The 16,020-nt window shown below is 38.4% G+C and overlaps 1 protein-coding gene across 5 annotated transcripts in view; it reads right to left on the reverse strand.

Moving 5' to 3' along the window:
• Positions 1-7,637: 7,637 nt before the first annotated feature.
• The window catches only part of p4ha2 (procollagen-proline, 2-oxoglutarate 4-dioxygenase (proline 4-hydroxylase), alpha polypeptide 2), a 32,404-nt gene continuing 24,021 nt past the window's right edge, over positions 7,638-16,020 (reverse strand). For 3 of the 5 annotated variants that reach the window (XM_034139971.1, XM_034139972.1, XM_034139968.1), the window contains 7 exons: positions 14,555-14,654; positions 13,936-13,989; positions 11,988-12,041; positions 11,853-11,918; positions 10,475-10,543; positions 9,053-9,149; positions 7,638-8,859 (listed from right to left, as the gene is read on the reverse strand). In XM_034139971.1, coding sequence (XP_033995862.1) covers positions 8,783-8,859; positions 9,053-9,149; positions 10,475-10,543; positions 11,853-11,918; positions 11,988-12,041; positions 13,936-13,989; positions 14,555-14,654 — 517 coding nt within the window. In that variant the 3' untranslated portion in view covers positions 7,638-8,782. The remainder of the gene's footprint in view (positions 8,860-9,052; positions 9,150-10,474; positions 10,544-11,852; positions 11,919-11,987; positions 12,042-13,935; positions 13,990-14,554; positions 14,655-16,020) is intronic. The other 2 variants (XM_034139969.1, XM_034139970.1) reach the window with 2 other exon arrangements.

Genomic DNA, 16,020 nt, shown 5'->3' on the forward strand with positions numbered 1-16,020 from the left:
TTTCTCTCTGCACGCCTGCAAGTGCGTCTGAGAGCACGAGTACAGTCATTGAGCCACGGCTCTGATAGAACTTTGGTGCGTCTAAGCGTAAAAGGAGCAACAGAATCCAGTATTAGTGTGCATGTCGAATCAAACATGGAGATAAGCTCATCAGCATTAAAGGCACAGTTCACATCTAATTTACAGATCGGAGAAGCATTAAAAACATCAGAGAACTGTGAGGCAGTCAAGGGGTTAATCGAACGCAGACGACGCGCCGGGGCACGTGATTCGACTCCTGCGGAAGGGATGTAGGTTGTAAACAGAACCGGTAAATGGTCTGAGATACGCGTTGCTGCACATATTTCATCCACAGATACAGACAGTCCAAACGATAATACTAAGTCCAAAGTGTGTCCTTTTTCGTGTGTTGGGCCAGCCACGGACTGAACGAGACCAAAAGAATCAAGGAGATTTAAAAAGTCCCTAACCAGAGGTTTGGACTCGCAACACACATGGACATTGAAGTCTCCGGAGATCAAAACACGATCATATTTCACCATGATCACGGACAGAAAGTCAGAAAAGTCATTTATGAAATCCTTATTACACTTTGGCGGACGATACACGACTGCGCAGAGTATAGGCGAGGCCGGGTTCAGTTCAAAAAGCTGCAACTCAAAGCTGGCATAGCTAGTTACAGGGTGAAGCAATCGGCATTGGAGGCTAGCTCTAAACACTGATGCTATGCCCCCACCATGGCCAGTGGCACGGGGGGAGCTGAAGAATGTACAGTCAGGAGGAAGAAGTTCAGAGAACGGTGTACACTCGCCAGCGTGGACCCAGGTCTCCATCAGGAACATAAAATCCAGTTCACGAGAGGTGAAGAAGTCGTTTAGCAGGAACGTTTGGTTTGCTATCGACCTAGCATTTAGCAAAGCCATGCAAAGTTTTCGCTCCGGGCTTGCCGAAGGTGTAGTGCGTCTCAGCTGACGAAGATGTGCGTGTTGAACGCCGTGCGGGCCGGGAGCAGTCAGTCGGGCAGGAGGAGCTGCCAGCAGGCCCATCAGAGCCCGCAGCTCCGGAAAAACGGGGCGAATCCACCGATCCCTCACATGGCGTGCAGCGGGAGGGCCATGACATCATTTAAAAGAAGCTTAAGCTCAGAGAGCTGAGCCTGAATAATGTTAAAAACAGCCTCGTTAATCGAGGGACCTGCACAGTACATAACGGTATCGTCCGCATGTAAGGTTGCTCCTTCGACATTTTCACCTAAACTATTAATATAGATAGAGAATAATAGCGGACCTAAAACTGAACCTTGTGGTACACCATTAGTGATGTTTAACCATTCAGAAGACAGCCCATCGAACTTAACACATTGGGACCTTTCAGAGAGGTAGTTCACAAACCACCCCACTGCATGGCAGGATATGCCAATACTGACTAGCCTCTGCTTCAAGATGCGATGATCGACGGTATCAAAAGCTTTGGATAGGTCAACAAATAGAGCTGCACAACTCTGCTTATTATCTAAAATACTCGTAATATCATTTACCACTTTCATTGTGGCAGTGATGGTGCTATGTTTCTTTCTGAAGCCTGAATGATGTTTAGACAGGATATCATTGTTACATAAAAACACCTTTACCTGTTCACTCACTAGGCTTTCAAGAACCTTGGCCAGAACTGACAATTTGGAGATGGGTCTATAATTGTTTAATAAAGTGGCCTCCCCTCCTTTTAGTAGTGGCAGGACATAAGCTGACTTCCATATTTTTGGGATTTTGTTCGTGCTGAGAGAGAGGTTAAAAAGAGTAGTGAGAGGTGGAGCAATAAAATCTGCAGCTATCTTTAAAAAGAAAGGTTCTACGTTGTCCGGGCCAGCCGGCTTTTTAGGATCTAGCTTGGTTAAGACTTCACGAACAACATCAACAGTAAAAGGAGTAAAACTGAAAGGGTTTTCCAAACCACATTGTTCAGAGTCACCGACTGTGGTGTTCACAGAAGCAGAGTTAGAAACAGAATCAAACAGAGAGCCACAGGACACAAAATGTTCATTAAAACAATTTAGTATGGTGGCCCTGTCCGATATAGAGCCAGATGCTGTGGTAAGGCACGGAGGTAGCTCATTACGGATCTCACCGGTGGATATCGATTTTATGGCTTTCCAGAATTTTCTAGGGTTGTTCAGGTTGTTTGTGGTAACTGACAGATAATACTTAGATTTAGCACTTTTGATTTGTGATGTGAAGCTATTTCTTAGCTGCCTAAAGCGTAGCCATTCTACCTCGGAGCCTGATTTCCTAGCCTTTGCCCAGGCCTTGTTTCTCTCATGTAGGAGACTGGACAAATCAGCAGAAAACCAAGGATTGTCTCGTCCCTTCACTCTAAATGTATGCAGGGGTGCATGTCTATCTATAATTTCCATAAAACCAAGATAAAAATAAGACCATGCAGTTTCAACATCAGTACACAGATCGATTTTTTCCCAATCAAAACCAAACAGATCATGAACAAAACCCTGCTCCACAAAATGTTTAGTGTCTCTCTTTATGATAATACGAGGTTTACCCTTTTGGACTTTTGTGTCCCTAATTGTTGCTACAACACAGTGGTCACTCACATCGTTAGCAAATACTACCACAGATGAGTATTTATGGGGCACATTAGTTAAGATGAGATCAATTAAGGAGGATTTATTTGGGAACTTAATGTTAGGGCGAGTAGGACTGTCAACAATCTGAGTAAGTGGTGGTTTCCAGGCCGTTGGCATCTGTGGAGCCAGATGAGAGCGGTTTGCAATTTCCAAGTGTGTTTCCAATTTATACTGTTACGCGTGCGCAGAGCCGTAGGATGTCTACTGACCTACCTGTTTCGGAGTGTAGAAAAAGTGGTCCAACACGGTCCTTTGACTTTGAGATCGAGACAAAGAAGAAGAAGAGGAGGCCGAAGAAGAGGAGGCCGAAGAAGAGGAGGCCGAAGGAGGTCGGCGTGCCCAAGAGGCCGATGAGCGCCTACATGCTGTGGCTCAACGCCAGCCAACCCAAGGAGGAGTGGGACATAAAAGCAGTGGAGGCGAAGAAGCAGTACGAAATCGCAAGGCAAGAGTTCAAAGACAGCGGCGGAGGAGGAGCGTCCTCCAGTCCTAAGAAGGAAAGTAAAAAAGCTGGAGTTAAGAAGAAGGATGTTGGGTTGTCGTGGACCCCTTTGGGGCCCCGTCTTAAGGGGGGGGCTGTGATGCCCCTGTGCGTTCATCAGTAGAGAGGGTGTGGCTGTTCTGTCTGTGCTGCATTGGCTCCAGTGATTGCATTGATTGCAGTAACTCAGGGCACCTGGGTCTGGTGTCCTGCAGCTATTTAAAGCCTCTCTGCTCCTCTCTGTTCTCGCTCTGCTTTCCCCTGCAGACACCTGGGTTTTGGTTGAGTATGAAGTACGGGTTTTCTCAGTTGCTCCACTTTGTTGCACTCTATGAATTTGGCTAATTTGAATTACTTTCTTTAATAAACATCTTTTTCTACCCGTTGACATGTTGTGTCTCCACTTTGTTGTGGCCTTTTGAGCCAGGTCGCAACAAATGGACTGTATGTCTAGCTCCATGTTGCAATAACATGACCTTATTTCACTTTTTAGTGCACTTTCCAGCTTGAATATTCTCTGTAAGCTTACCAAGCCCAAAGTCCTCCTGGATCCGAGCAAACAGCCACATCAACAGTGAGCACACAGTCAGTGCTCCAAGCCTACAACTGTGCACAGTGGGTGGGAGTAATGTATATGGAGTTTGTATTAACAGTTGCAAAATATGACCTTTAGACCTACATGTCTCTAGAAAACATGTTCAAAGTTGGTATAGGAGGGTCAGAAAGTACATCACTCTGCAAGTTTACTAACAGTTCACTTTAGTAACACTGGAATTAGGAGTGTAATCAAGGACAGATTACAGAAAAGGTGGAAGAAGAAGAGACAATTGTTTGAAACATTTCAGAGAAAAGTTGTAGAAATGAGATGGACAGGATGGAGACAGTAATATTCAGATTAAGACCATTGTACACGACCTAGCAGCAGTGGCTTTGTGCTCTAATGTATTTGTTTGTATGGCATGGCAGGATTGGCCTTTAACCTTTTTTCGTATAACCACAATGTGAGACATTTGAAGGATTCACACACTACTAAAGGTATGGTTATGGCAGGTTAGGACACTAAAGGTACCTTGCATGTCATTTTAAATCAGCCAAAATAACAAAAACATTTTAGAAATGTTTATATATTTTTTAGAATGTATACAGCTATACATGTCCCGAGTCAAATGGACCCTAAAGAACACGAGTCCTTCACAGTGCAGACTTTGTTGTTTGTCTTCCTCCTGTCTCTCTCTTTATGTTTTCTATTTCAATGACTTTAGTTCACACACATTAATGTGAATGATTTGGTGTTTTCTTGCATGTAAAATATCTTTTAAATGCAGCTTAATTCATGTTCTGCTACATCACCACACCCAGGTGTGAAATAGTTCACACCTGTTTCAAAACAACAGAATCTGTGTGAATTGTGATTCGCCTGGCATGATTCACTGCACATGTAGCTCCAGGGTGCGAGAGATTGGTGGGAGACAACACATTTCACATGCAATAACCTGTAATACACTCTCTATTTGTGACTTGAAGAATCACCGCACTCCTAAAAAGTTAAAGCATGCCCAGGCACCCCACTCACTTCCAGACTCCCTGTTGAGCGTCACGTCCCTGTTTAACCCCAGCGGATATTCCTTGGCCCTGAGGGAAGCAGTTACATCAACACTTAATCATATAATCAGACAAAATGTCCCAGGATAACAAGCATGCACAGTGGAAATATCAACTGTGACAAAAAGAGTGCGTAATATTGTCCACAGCTGAGACAATATAAGTAGCAGAGATGCTGCTAGGATTTTCATTTCATTTCATTTCAATCTTTATTTCGAACAGATTAAAAAAAATAACAAATAAAAAATAACAAATGTGAAAAACAGAATACCGTATTGTTAAAATACAGTATTTATCCACATTCACGATAATATTTATATATTCAACAAAAAAAGTCTTCATATTAATAATAATTATTTTAAAAATTGTGTCCGAAAGGGAGTAGGAGGAAGCAAATGCTTATTAATTCCCACCCCTTACTTGATCAATGATTGTCCTTTAAGTCATTATGCAAGTTATTCCTACTTACATTTACATTTATACATACATATACAATAATTTCTCATCTTCAGTCACCTCTCTTCATTCTCATACTTTTCCAAAAAAGTGTTTCTGTACATCCTTTTAAACTGAATTATGCTTGTGCTTTGTTTTAACTCCTGCTCCAAAGCATTCCATAAAATCACCCCACAGATTGTTATACTCATACTTCTCAGAGTTGTTCTGACCTTGAGTTGTTTAAAATGTAGATTTCCTCTCAAATTATACCCACCCTCTCGGTCTATGAACAATGTTTTTAATTTCCTAGGAAGTAGATTATGTCTTGCTCTGTACATGATTTGTGCCGTTTTAAATTTAACCAGATCAGTGAACTTCAATATGTGTGACTTCAAAAATAATACATTAGTGTGTTCAAGATATCCAACATTATTGATAACTCTTATAGCCCTTTTTTGTAATGTGCATACCGGCTGTAGGTTGGTTTTGTACGTGTTTCCCCAAATCTCCACACAGTAAATCAGATATGGCAATATTAGTGTGTTATATAGAGTATACAATGAGTTGTAGTCCATAATGTGTCTGGCTTTTCCCAATATTGCGATAGTCTTAGCCAGTTTTGCTTTTACATACAGGATCTGTTCTTAAGTAGCATTGGTGAAGGGGAAATAAAGAAAACTAGTTAAGAATGACTTCTAGTGATTGTTTGCTCATGATTCAAGGGTTTAGATGAAGAAGGGGGTTTTGAGTTTGTTATTTTGTTCACTCTTTTCCCTCCCCTGTGCAAAGGTAAAACATGAGCTGACAAATCCCTACTTGAGGAGTTGTGCCAGTTAATATAGTAAGATCAAAACTGTGTGGCATTCTCTGAGATTTAAGGGGCATGGGGTTTGAGAAGAAACCCCTCCACATCCAAGTTAATGAAGACGTCCTTCAGGATAAGGTCAGCTGATGCTCAGCAGAGGTTTGGTGGTGCCACAAGACGATGAGCCTGACTCCAGAACTAAACCCAATAGAGATGCGTTGGACTGACATCAAAAGAGCCGTTCTTAGAAACCTTGAGGATATGGCAGTTCTGTGAGGAAGAATCGTCCGGAGGTACCAGAAGCACTTGTTGCAGGTTATTGCTGCCAAAAGAGGTTCGAACGGTATTAAATCCAATGGTGCTCTTACTTTTCCCACCAGGGCTTTGAATGTTTAATGCAGGGGTGTCCAAACTACGGCCCGGGGGCCAACTGCGGCCTGTTGTCTGAAACACCTGAAACTTGTGCTTCTCTTATATTGTACTTCTTAAATATAGATGAAAACAGATATTACACAGTATTCATGTGTTAATGAGCCCACTATTTAAATAAAGTAAGTCAATGAAAGTATGAAACAGTTTCTAACAAATCTTAGTTGATAAAAAAAATTACTTATTCACATAACAAGCTTGAAATATACCCGTCATATTTCCCCTTATTATAAGCAATCTAAGGCTTCTGTTTTAAGGAATGAGCTGCCAACAGAGTAAATGAAACCCTATGGAGAGCCGTTTTCTTTTTAAAGCATATTCAAGTATCAAGCATAATTGACATTTGATTGATTATAAAATGTTTGGACAACCCTGGTTAAATGGGTGTGTTCAATAAAGATTATAAATGTGTGTGTGTTATTAGCTTGAGCTCATAGTGTTTTTGATTATAATTGTGACTTAGATGATCAGATCACATTTAATGACCGATTCATGCAATAAACAAGGAAATCCAGTACCACTTTACAATAAGACTACCCTTATAAAGTGTTTACGAATAGTTTGTAATTAATTTATTAATTAGGTTGTGAGCACTTTATAAATCATTAATAAGCTTTTATAAGACATGAGATAAACAGGGCAACTGTGACCGGTTGCTTGCCAAATAGAGAGCCCACATTTATCTGTACTGCTAAGCCTTATATTGGCTACTTAGCTTACTTCGTCTTCTTCATCAGCCAGCATCCTTGGTATCTGTTCATTGAGTTGATTCTCGCTAAGTAGCCAATATAAGGCTTAGTCATCTTGCCAAATAGTGAGCCTGTGTTGATGTATGAAAACTATGTTAGATCTGGTTTATAAATGGTTCTTAATGATTAATAAAGTGTTTACAACCTAATTCATAACCTAATTATAAACCCTTTATGAATCCTTTATAAGGGTATTGTAAAGTGGTACCGGAAATCCCAAGGGTCCACATGTCCACAGGTTTTCTGTAAATGGCCTGACATGAAAAAGATATACATTCATTCATCAGTAAGTTTAAGATTATACAACGTTATATTAAGGGGCTTTTTTAAATAAAATAAGCTAGTAACTGCTGGACAGTGAAATCAAAATATTATAATGAATGCCTAAAGAGTGTGCAATAGCTTCGAGCAAATCACTCTTGATATACTATATTCTTACTTTGCTCACTCTGTTTTACGGTGAATAAATCAGTAATAAAGTTAAGACAGTAAACATTTTAATAAAAGACACAGTTTATTTAGACTTGCTTGTTTGCCAGCTTGACCAAAGAGCACAACATGCAACAGTGAAATAATTTAAACACTACATAAATAAAACATCACGGAAATGTTATGGAGGAAATGTTTCTCTTTCAGGTTTAAAGATAAATAAAACCCTTTACCCTTTAGATGCAAACTATAACAAACAGAGTGTCAGAAGAATGTAATCAAGTATATGTGTAAATGAAGATAGAGTAAAGCCTATTTATGTCTACAAAATGAAAGTAGTATACTGTAGGTAAATAGTTTGTTTTTCTTTAAATGTTTCCTTATTAAACCTTCAAATAGAGCCGATACCTTTTCTTTGCATCCATCAACTCTGGTGTCTGGTTTTTTAATGTCTGAATGTAGTACAGAGTCTACAGTTGGGTAAAAGAGTCACTAAATCATTGAAAGGTCACTTTTCTCGACTCAGATTTGGCAATCTTTTCAGAAATACGTGAAAATGAATTCATTATTTCCCTTTAATAAATAATCTATCACATTGAAACCTCAATCATTTGCTCTGAAATCATTTTAGTAAGGCCTTCAACACACCAACTGTATGTTTTGATGTATGTTTTTAAAAGCTAGGATATTAGGTACATAAATAAGGGCTTTTCATTTTTAGGGGTTAGACAAATCTTCTTATTGTGTAAATGGAGCAGTATGGAGGATTACAACGTAAAACATTAGTATTTGTTTTTTGGTATCAGTACAAAAGATTTGGTAGAGAACTCATATTTGGAACTGCTAATAACTTAATAAAATATACTAAGATATTAGTGACTGTACAGTGGGTGTACATTGGCAAACCATCATTGCACTGACATAGTTCTGTGTTTTGTTTTGATAAAGGAAATCGATTTACAATTCACACGTTACCCTATTCCTAATTCGCTTTAGTGGGGAAGGTGTGGGAGTACATGTGTTTTGTACCTCTTCGCACGTCAGGCTGATATCATTTCCTCATAAAACATTTACGATGTAGACAAGTTGAGGCAGAGAGCGCCAGGTGTTGAATTATGTGTCTATGGGTAATTCAATAATTTACCGAATGAAGGCACTACTGAGGGTGTGTTTACAGTGCATGTGTTTTTGCACGTTTGTTAAGTGTGTGTTTAACTTTGGTCCACTTCTGTCAGGCCACAGGGTCTCCTGAACTCTTGTCCTCGCTCGTGGATCCACTTATTTGACACTGATGAAATAAAAGAAAACATACATATGAGGGGAAAAAAAGCCTAGTCGGATTAGTCATGCATTCTAAACAAAAAAAACAGCCCTGTTCTCTGTGATGGTAAGACTCATAATGACCAAAGATTCACCAAATATTATTCCTTCCCATTCAATGTAGTAATTAAAAACCGTGATGAATCTTAACTGTTACTTACCCCATTTACTTCCTACTAAGACGGGACAGGCTGCATGCCTGGTCCTATAGTCTCCCTCCCCACTCTTGAACAGATTGTACCAAAACACTGCCGTCCCCTGTGGAGAAATTGAACAAATTCACATATAAAGCTCACATATGATGTACAGGAGAGAGGGGACGATAGTTAAAAGACAGATTATGGGTTACAGCAGTCCTGGAGCACAAGCGGCTTCACGCTGAGTGTGGATCATTGCAGCAATATGACCCGAGTTTCTCAAGCGGACTATTGGTTGCTTGACAAGTACATACACAGAAAACATGAAGAATACACATGAAAAATACACATAAAACAAAAGAGTCAATTCTAAGTAGAATGTAAAGTTGTTGTAAGCCAGCAGGAGAAACGTGAGGATCTACTTTGGGACTCAACACTTCGAGGGAAATTATAAGGTTGGATTATTGGATAGACTGATGAGCAAGAAATTGGAAAACAGAGGTCAACATTGAACCGGCAGTTGGGGTTAAGTTGGGACACAATGACTGTCCAAGGCCAATTGCAGTTTGTTTTCCAAGCTACAAGTAAAAAGACAGCTGCCTTCACAGAGAAAGACATTCAGATGAATGACCAGAATTATTCACATCACGAACAAGTGTTTGAGGAGCGTGCAAAGTACAAAGAAACAACTTCTTGGCAAAAGAAAAGAAAATATATTTGACATCTACACACTGCAGAAGATAGAAGAAGAACACAGTGTTGGCAGACCATGTGGTAGACAGTTCCCTTTTGTCCATGGTATGCGTATTATGTTGAAGGGTAGCCCAAAGCACCATGTACTGTACAAACAATACTATACTATATAGTGAAACACTATTTCACTATTTGCAGCGATTTAACATAAGTGAGCTAGCCAATGTAGTTGCAAGAGGATTCATAGTAAATGTTTAGTTACAGAAAAAGGATCATTCATTTGGTGTTAATAACATATTTTGTTTATTTTTAACAAATAGGTCAATACATTTTTGTTAATGGTATTTTGATTTATGTGTAATTCTAGACCTATTAAAATAACAGACTTTCCAAACATTATAAATGATAATCATTTGGTGGCCTCCCTGCGGTAAGGACCCCCATCTGTGCCACGGCGCCACTGTTAAAGAGCCATGACCTAGGGCAAATACTTCTGAAGTACTGCACAAAGTCTATAGTTTAGAAAATGTCACGCTTCATCAATTTTCATTTCAAAGTAATACCTAGTAAATGTACAGGAAACCTCCCACTGAGATCCTCCATCATTCTGTCAGGACTTACAGAGAGTGGGCGTGTTTAATCATTGACTCAACATAACAACACAGAAAGATCTGTTTTCCACAAAGTGAACACAGTCTAAATTGGAAAATATTATTATAATATTTATTCACAGACATTCTCTGCTGTCATCACCTTTCTAGGCCTGATAGCTGCTCCAAAGTCAGGGAAGACGGTGGCTCCTCCTGCCTCCACGTCGCTCATCTGAGGAAACACACACACTCGTTGGAAACTGCTTTAATTAAACACATGTTTTGTTTGTTTTATAAATGCTGTTAATGTATATACTGTATACATTGATTTTAATTTCAGAGCACTATATAGCAAGATAGATTATTGTGTAATGTAATTTCTTTAGTCAAAACATTTGAAATGTTGCTTAATGAGTGGCATGTAAACAGGGTCCAGTTAAGGACTTGCATGAAGTAATTTGCACAAAATAAATAAATATTTCTTATGTTGTTTTTGTTTGTAGAAGCGCCACATTTATTGATTTATTGTAAAAATGAATCTGAACTTTTTGATCTGTTATGATTATAAACTGAAGCAATTCACACCATAAACTGGGTTTTAAATCGTTTTTTTGTGAAGTCCTACTTAGTATATAAGGAAATGATGAAAATTAACAAATGAAATGTTTCAAAAATTACATTTCTGCGAGTGCTGAGGGTGTTGCGATGGGGGGGGTCAAAATTACCCCCTCAGCGGTTCTAGGAGTAATGGAATGTTGGCGGTTCTAGTGTTAATGAGTGGCATCTGAAGTAAAAAACTGGGTCCAGTTAAGGACTTGCATGAAGTAATTTGCACAAAATGACAAGTCACACATCTTTATACAACAAAGGGGTGCAAGAAACTGCTATGTGAACTACAGTGAGGGAAAACTATAAGGACTATAGAGATTTCAGAGCACAGAAAAAGTTCCTCTAAAATGACCCAGCAGTTGTTCCACACACATTTCATCACTACTTCATCACTGTTATTTTATGTTAGTTGTGTCTCATATCTTTTTAAACGAGTCAAACATGCTTGTTGATCTAAAGTGATGATCCTTTATCGGAAGGATGTACTGTAAATGTGTGAAGTGTTTTACTCCTTGTATTCTCTGGATCATTCAGGTGCATACATCATTAAAAAACGTTCTGTTTTGGGGAGTCGTTGTATTTTGTACAACCCAGTGTTAGCAAGGGTAAAATAAAGAGTTAATGGGGGATGGCCAACACAACTGTCTGCAATGTGTACTGGAACTGATTGACAGAAAAACCTCCTTGAAATTTGTTTCTCAGTCATCCAAGTGATGGGGTAGTGAGAGGTTTTTTTTTGTAATGCTACAGCCTCTTGCCTCATTGCATCAAGTGCCTACAGAATTTGAGAGGTACGACTATGTTCGCCAAATTAAAGTCAATCAATCCAAGTCCAAGTTGAACCAGAGCATGAAGCGAAAACAAAGAAAGGCCGGTGTGTAGATTTCAGGAGACCGGCCTTCAACCAATGGCGACTAAGTGCACATACTTACGTAATTTAAAAAAGTTGCCACACGATTTCCAGTGCCTAATCTTTTGAAAGCATCAGGCTCATCTTTCTACGAAGATAAAATTCAAGAGTGAAAATACATGATGAAAGCACTGCTCTCCGACCCACGCGTACTTACGTAGTTTAGGAATGTAGCAAGTCTATTTCCGTCGGGATTCTTGTCAAAAGGAGGCTGCAACAGATGGTTAGACATGAACCCATCACTAAAAAGACATGGAATAGGAGCCCCACCACTAAGGGCACTGTAATAACACATTATGTGATAACACCACATAATGTAATGTAAACATAATGTAATGTGTTATACCTTTCCCTGCATTTCATATTAAATTATAACATATTGCATGTGTAAAAGTGTACCCATTTTATTCAATGCCATACTTAATTTTGACCCATTATTGTATTCTATCAGTACTAGTCATGCTCAAATGCATCAAATATGCATTGTTGTTACAATATTATAGCAATTTTTTTTAAATGAAGTCATCCATTTTTGTGTATTTTTACATACTCACTAGGGAAAATGAATTGTGTATGTAAAATGTGTAACAATCATTACAATATGTTATGATTTATAACAAAATACTTGGAAGTGTATCAATATAGTGTTTAGCAATTTCCTACAAATGCGGGTGTTATTACAAAATGATGGTACTATTGAAGAATATGTTGTTAAAGGTTAACTACACTTACATCCAATGTCATTACAACTTAATTTCACTAAATGTCACGCAAGTACAACTTAAAAGTTTTAAAGGAACATAATGCACATAAAACTACAAAAAGTTGACATGTAGCAATTCATTATTGTATAAGAAGATGCATAAATCATAAAGTTGGCTACTTCTTCAAAGAGGATCCTCAGAAGAAAAGACCATAAATCTAATAATCCATAAATTATCACTTTGTCATTTTTTCACCTCTGCTCATTATACATTAATGTACAAGAATCTTCTTGTTACATACAAGAAGATTCTTTAGCCAGCTGCACAATACATACAGCTATAGATCTTATGAAGACCATAGATCACAGATGGTTCCCAGCTGGAACACACAGAGGGAACAGAGCTGGGATCTCTGAGGGAAAGGGTCACTTAGGAACCTTTAAAGGATGGGGGGGGGGTATGAGTCCACAATGCACCAAGTTATACAGTCAGTCAACAAGCAGTGCAGATATTGTGACAGAGTTAAAACAAACATTACACAGATTTCAGATGATCAAACTCAGTGTGATATCTCTGTGGATATCAACACATATTGCAGTAAAAATAAATGGATGAGCAGGTAGATAAGTGACAAGACAGAACCACACTTTAACAACAGTTAACTTTAGTAACACTGAAATTAGGAGTGTAATCAAGGACAGATTAAAGAAAAGGTGGGAGAAAAAGAGGAGATGGTTTTAAGCATTTAAAAGAAAAAGTAGAGGAATAAGTGGCACAGGAAGAGCAGACAGTAATATTCAGATTAAGACTTGATTATTCACAACCAAACGGCGTAGTATTTTAAAAAGGAAAAGCCATGCTGTTGTCTAGCAGCAGTTTCATTGTGCTCTTATTTATTTGTCGGTTATTGTTGGGCAGGATTAAAATGTCCTGGCAATAACTGTATTTTCCAAACAACCAAAGACATTTTGAGTCTTCACACACTGCGAAAGGTAGGGTGATGGCGATGGAAGGCCATAAAGGTTAGAAGTGTACCTCTAAAATCTGCCAAAATAACCAAAACAAATGTTTTAAATGTTTATATATTTTTGGGGTTTTTTACAGCTGAAATGTCAGGAGTCAAATTGACACTAAAGAACACAGATACGTACAAAATGTATCCTTCACAGTGCAGAGGATACAATAATGGAAAAATAAAATTAAGGGTTTTGTTTGTTTTCAAGCAATTAAATCTTAGACAATGAGAGAATGTTCATACAAGTAATGTGATGTGCTCCTTATAATAAAGAGTACTAGACACATTCACTAACAGTGATCTTCATAGAAGTATTGAAACTAAAACGATCAATTTCCATACCCACCCACCCACCCACACCCACACTCACTCACACATGAACTCACCCTTGAGAAGTCATAGTGTGGCTCGTACTGTCCTCCAACTCCATAGTTAGCGACCTGGTCAGCCATTGACAAAGATGATTTAAACATTTTAATAATTGTTTTATATTATTATGCAAAAATAATCAGTTGATAACAAATATTTTTACATGATTGTCATCTTAATTGTAATATATCCTGGAATATACAGTAATTGCTAAATTAAGAATAATTGTTGTATACTTTGCTTGAATGTACAACTCTTCTTTGGATATAAACAGGGATAACATTGTTGTAAGAAAGTAGTTCCAGTGAGGTCTGTTGAATATCACTGACTGATTACATTACATATCCCACTACAGTTGGGCTTTTCTTAAATGTGATTTGTCCTTGCTTTAAATAAAACAAACACAATTCAGTTCACTTTTTTTATACTGCCTTGGATAAGACTTAACGGGAAGTTCTGAATGTGTAAACCTATCAGTTCACAAAAATCTAATCAAATAAAAAACTTTACCCTGCACATATCACTTTCATTTTAGTGAATAAAATCATAAGAATGGATGTCAGAATACTGAGTTATATGTGAAATAAGGGTGTGTTGATTAATGCAATGCGGTCTATTGTCCCTGTATGACTTTACCTGTAGTAACTCTGCAGTGTCTACTTCGAGGCCTGTGATGTCTTCTATTCTCTGGTTGACTCTGGCAATGACAGGGTCATCTTCCTCTTCTAACCATGCACTGGAAACAAAACATTAAAGTGTTCATGTATAAGCATATAGTACGATGCACAAACACACTTTAACGCTGATGATTGAGTAATTCAGAGCTCAGGCTGGACACTCAGGATTAGATCCTCAAGTTGCTGTGCTCCTGTCCTGCTCCTCATCAAATATCAGTCCTAGTATTTTGCTTAAGATACCAGATTTTAACAGATTGTCTACATTGCTTTATTATTAATAATAAAGCTTTATTTTGATAGCACTTTTCATAAACCAGCTCAAAGTCCTTTAACAGTTTAACAGTTTAAGGGACACAGGAGGTATAATCATAGAAAAATAAAAAATAATAAAATAAATAAGACAAAAACAATAAATACGATAAAATATAAAAAAACTCTAAAATAAATAAACCAATACAAAAATAAATAAAATAAAAACCCAATTAAGATAATACAGATTCAAAACTAAATAAATAAGAAGAATAATAAAGGTAAAAATAATAAATGCCTCAGTCGTGCAATAACTTGTCAAAACCATTTTGCCACCCGTAGCCAACTTGTAAATGTCCTAATGTAATTTTTTGTAAACGTCTATGTATTGCATAGGCCTCATCATTTTCAATTCTTGCAGTTAAACAAAAAAAAAGTTTACATGTGTTATCACCTTTTTATTTTAATGATTATAATTTTGATTGATTTAGTCTTTTCTTGTTAACCAAATTACTTCTTTATTCTGAACTAGTAGAATCTGAGCTTCCCTTTCAACAGGGACCGTTCACTGAACACTGCTGTGGAACTTGTTTTCTATACCAGTCAACCTGTCACCATGACAACCACCAGGTCAGGAGCAAGAAGACAAAATAAATCACACCTGGGAGTGTGACTCGCACACCATATGTGAGGTAACAAAACAGAGGCCTTAGGTCACATTTCGGAGGCTAAATGAACCATGCCTTAGGTTAGGACCTCCCCCCGCAGTTACCCATGTCTCAACACAGTCTGCAGGATGGACTCTTCTGGGAAACCTTGGAAGATAAGAATGATAGGGGCATTGTTTCACAAGGGACTCAAGGTGGAAGGATGGGAATTTGCACCCAAAAGGTACAGCATGGGAGCACACAGAGTTCAGAGGATGAGATGTGGTGCTGTTTCCCTTAAATCAGCTGCAGATGTTAGGGCTGTATCCTCCAAAATGTGCTGCCTGTGACCTGAGGCAGCCTCTACACAATCTTTCATTTGGTAAACATGTTTTCCTCTTAGGTCCACTGGCATCCTTCGCTTGAATAGATTGGCGAATAATTGCCATATTCAGTTCTCCGAGTTAAGTGAATCAAGCCTAAGTTAAATACCCCCTGAGAAAGCAGGACTTTCAGAATAGATGCTGCG

The sequence above is a fragment of the Trematomus bernacchii genome, unplaced genomic scaffold (genome assembly GCF_902827165.1).
Source record: "Trematomus bernacchii unplaced genomic scaffold, fTreBer1.1, whole genome shotgun sequence".
NCBI classification, from domain to species: domain Eukaryota; kingdom Metazoa; phylum Chordata; class Actinopteri; order Perciformes; family Nototheniidae; genus Trematomus; species Trematomus bernacchii.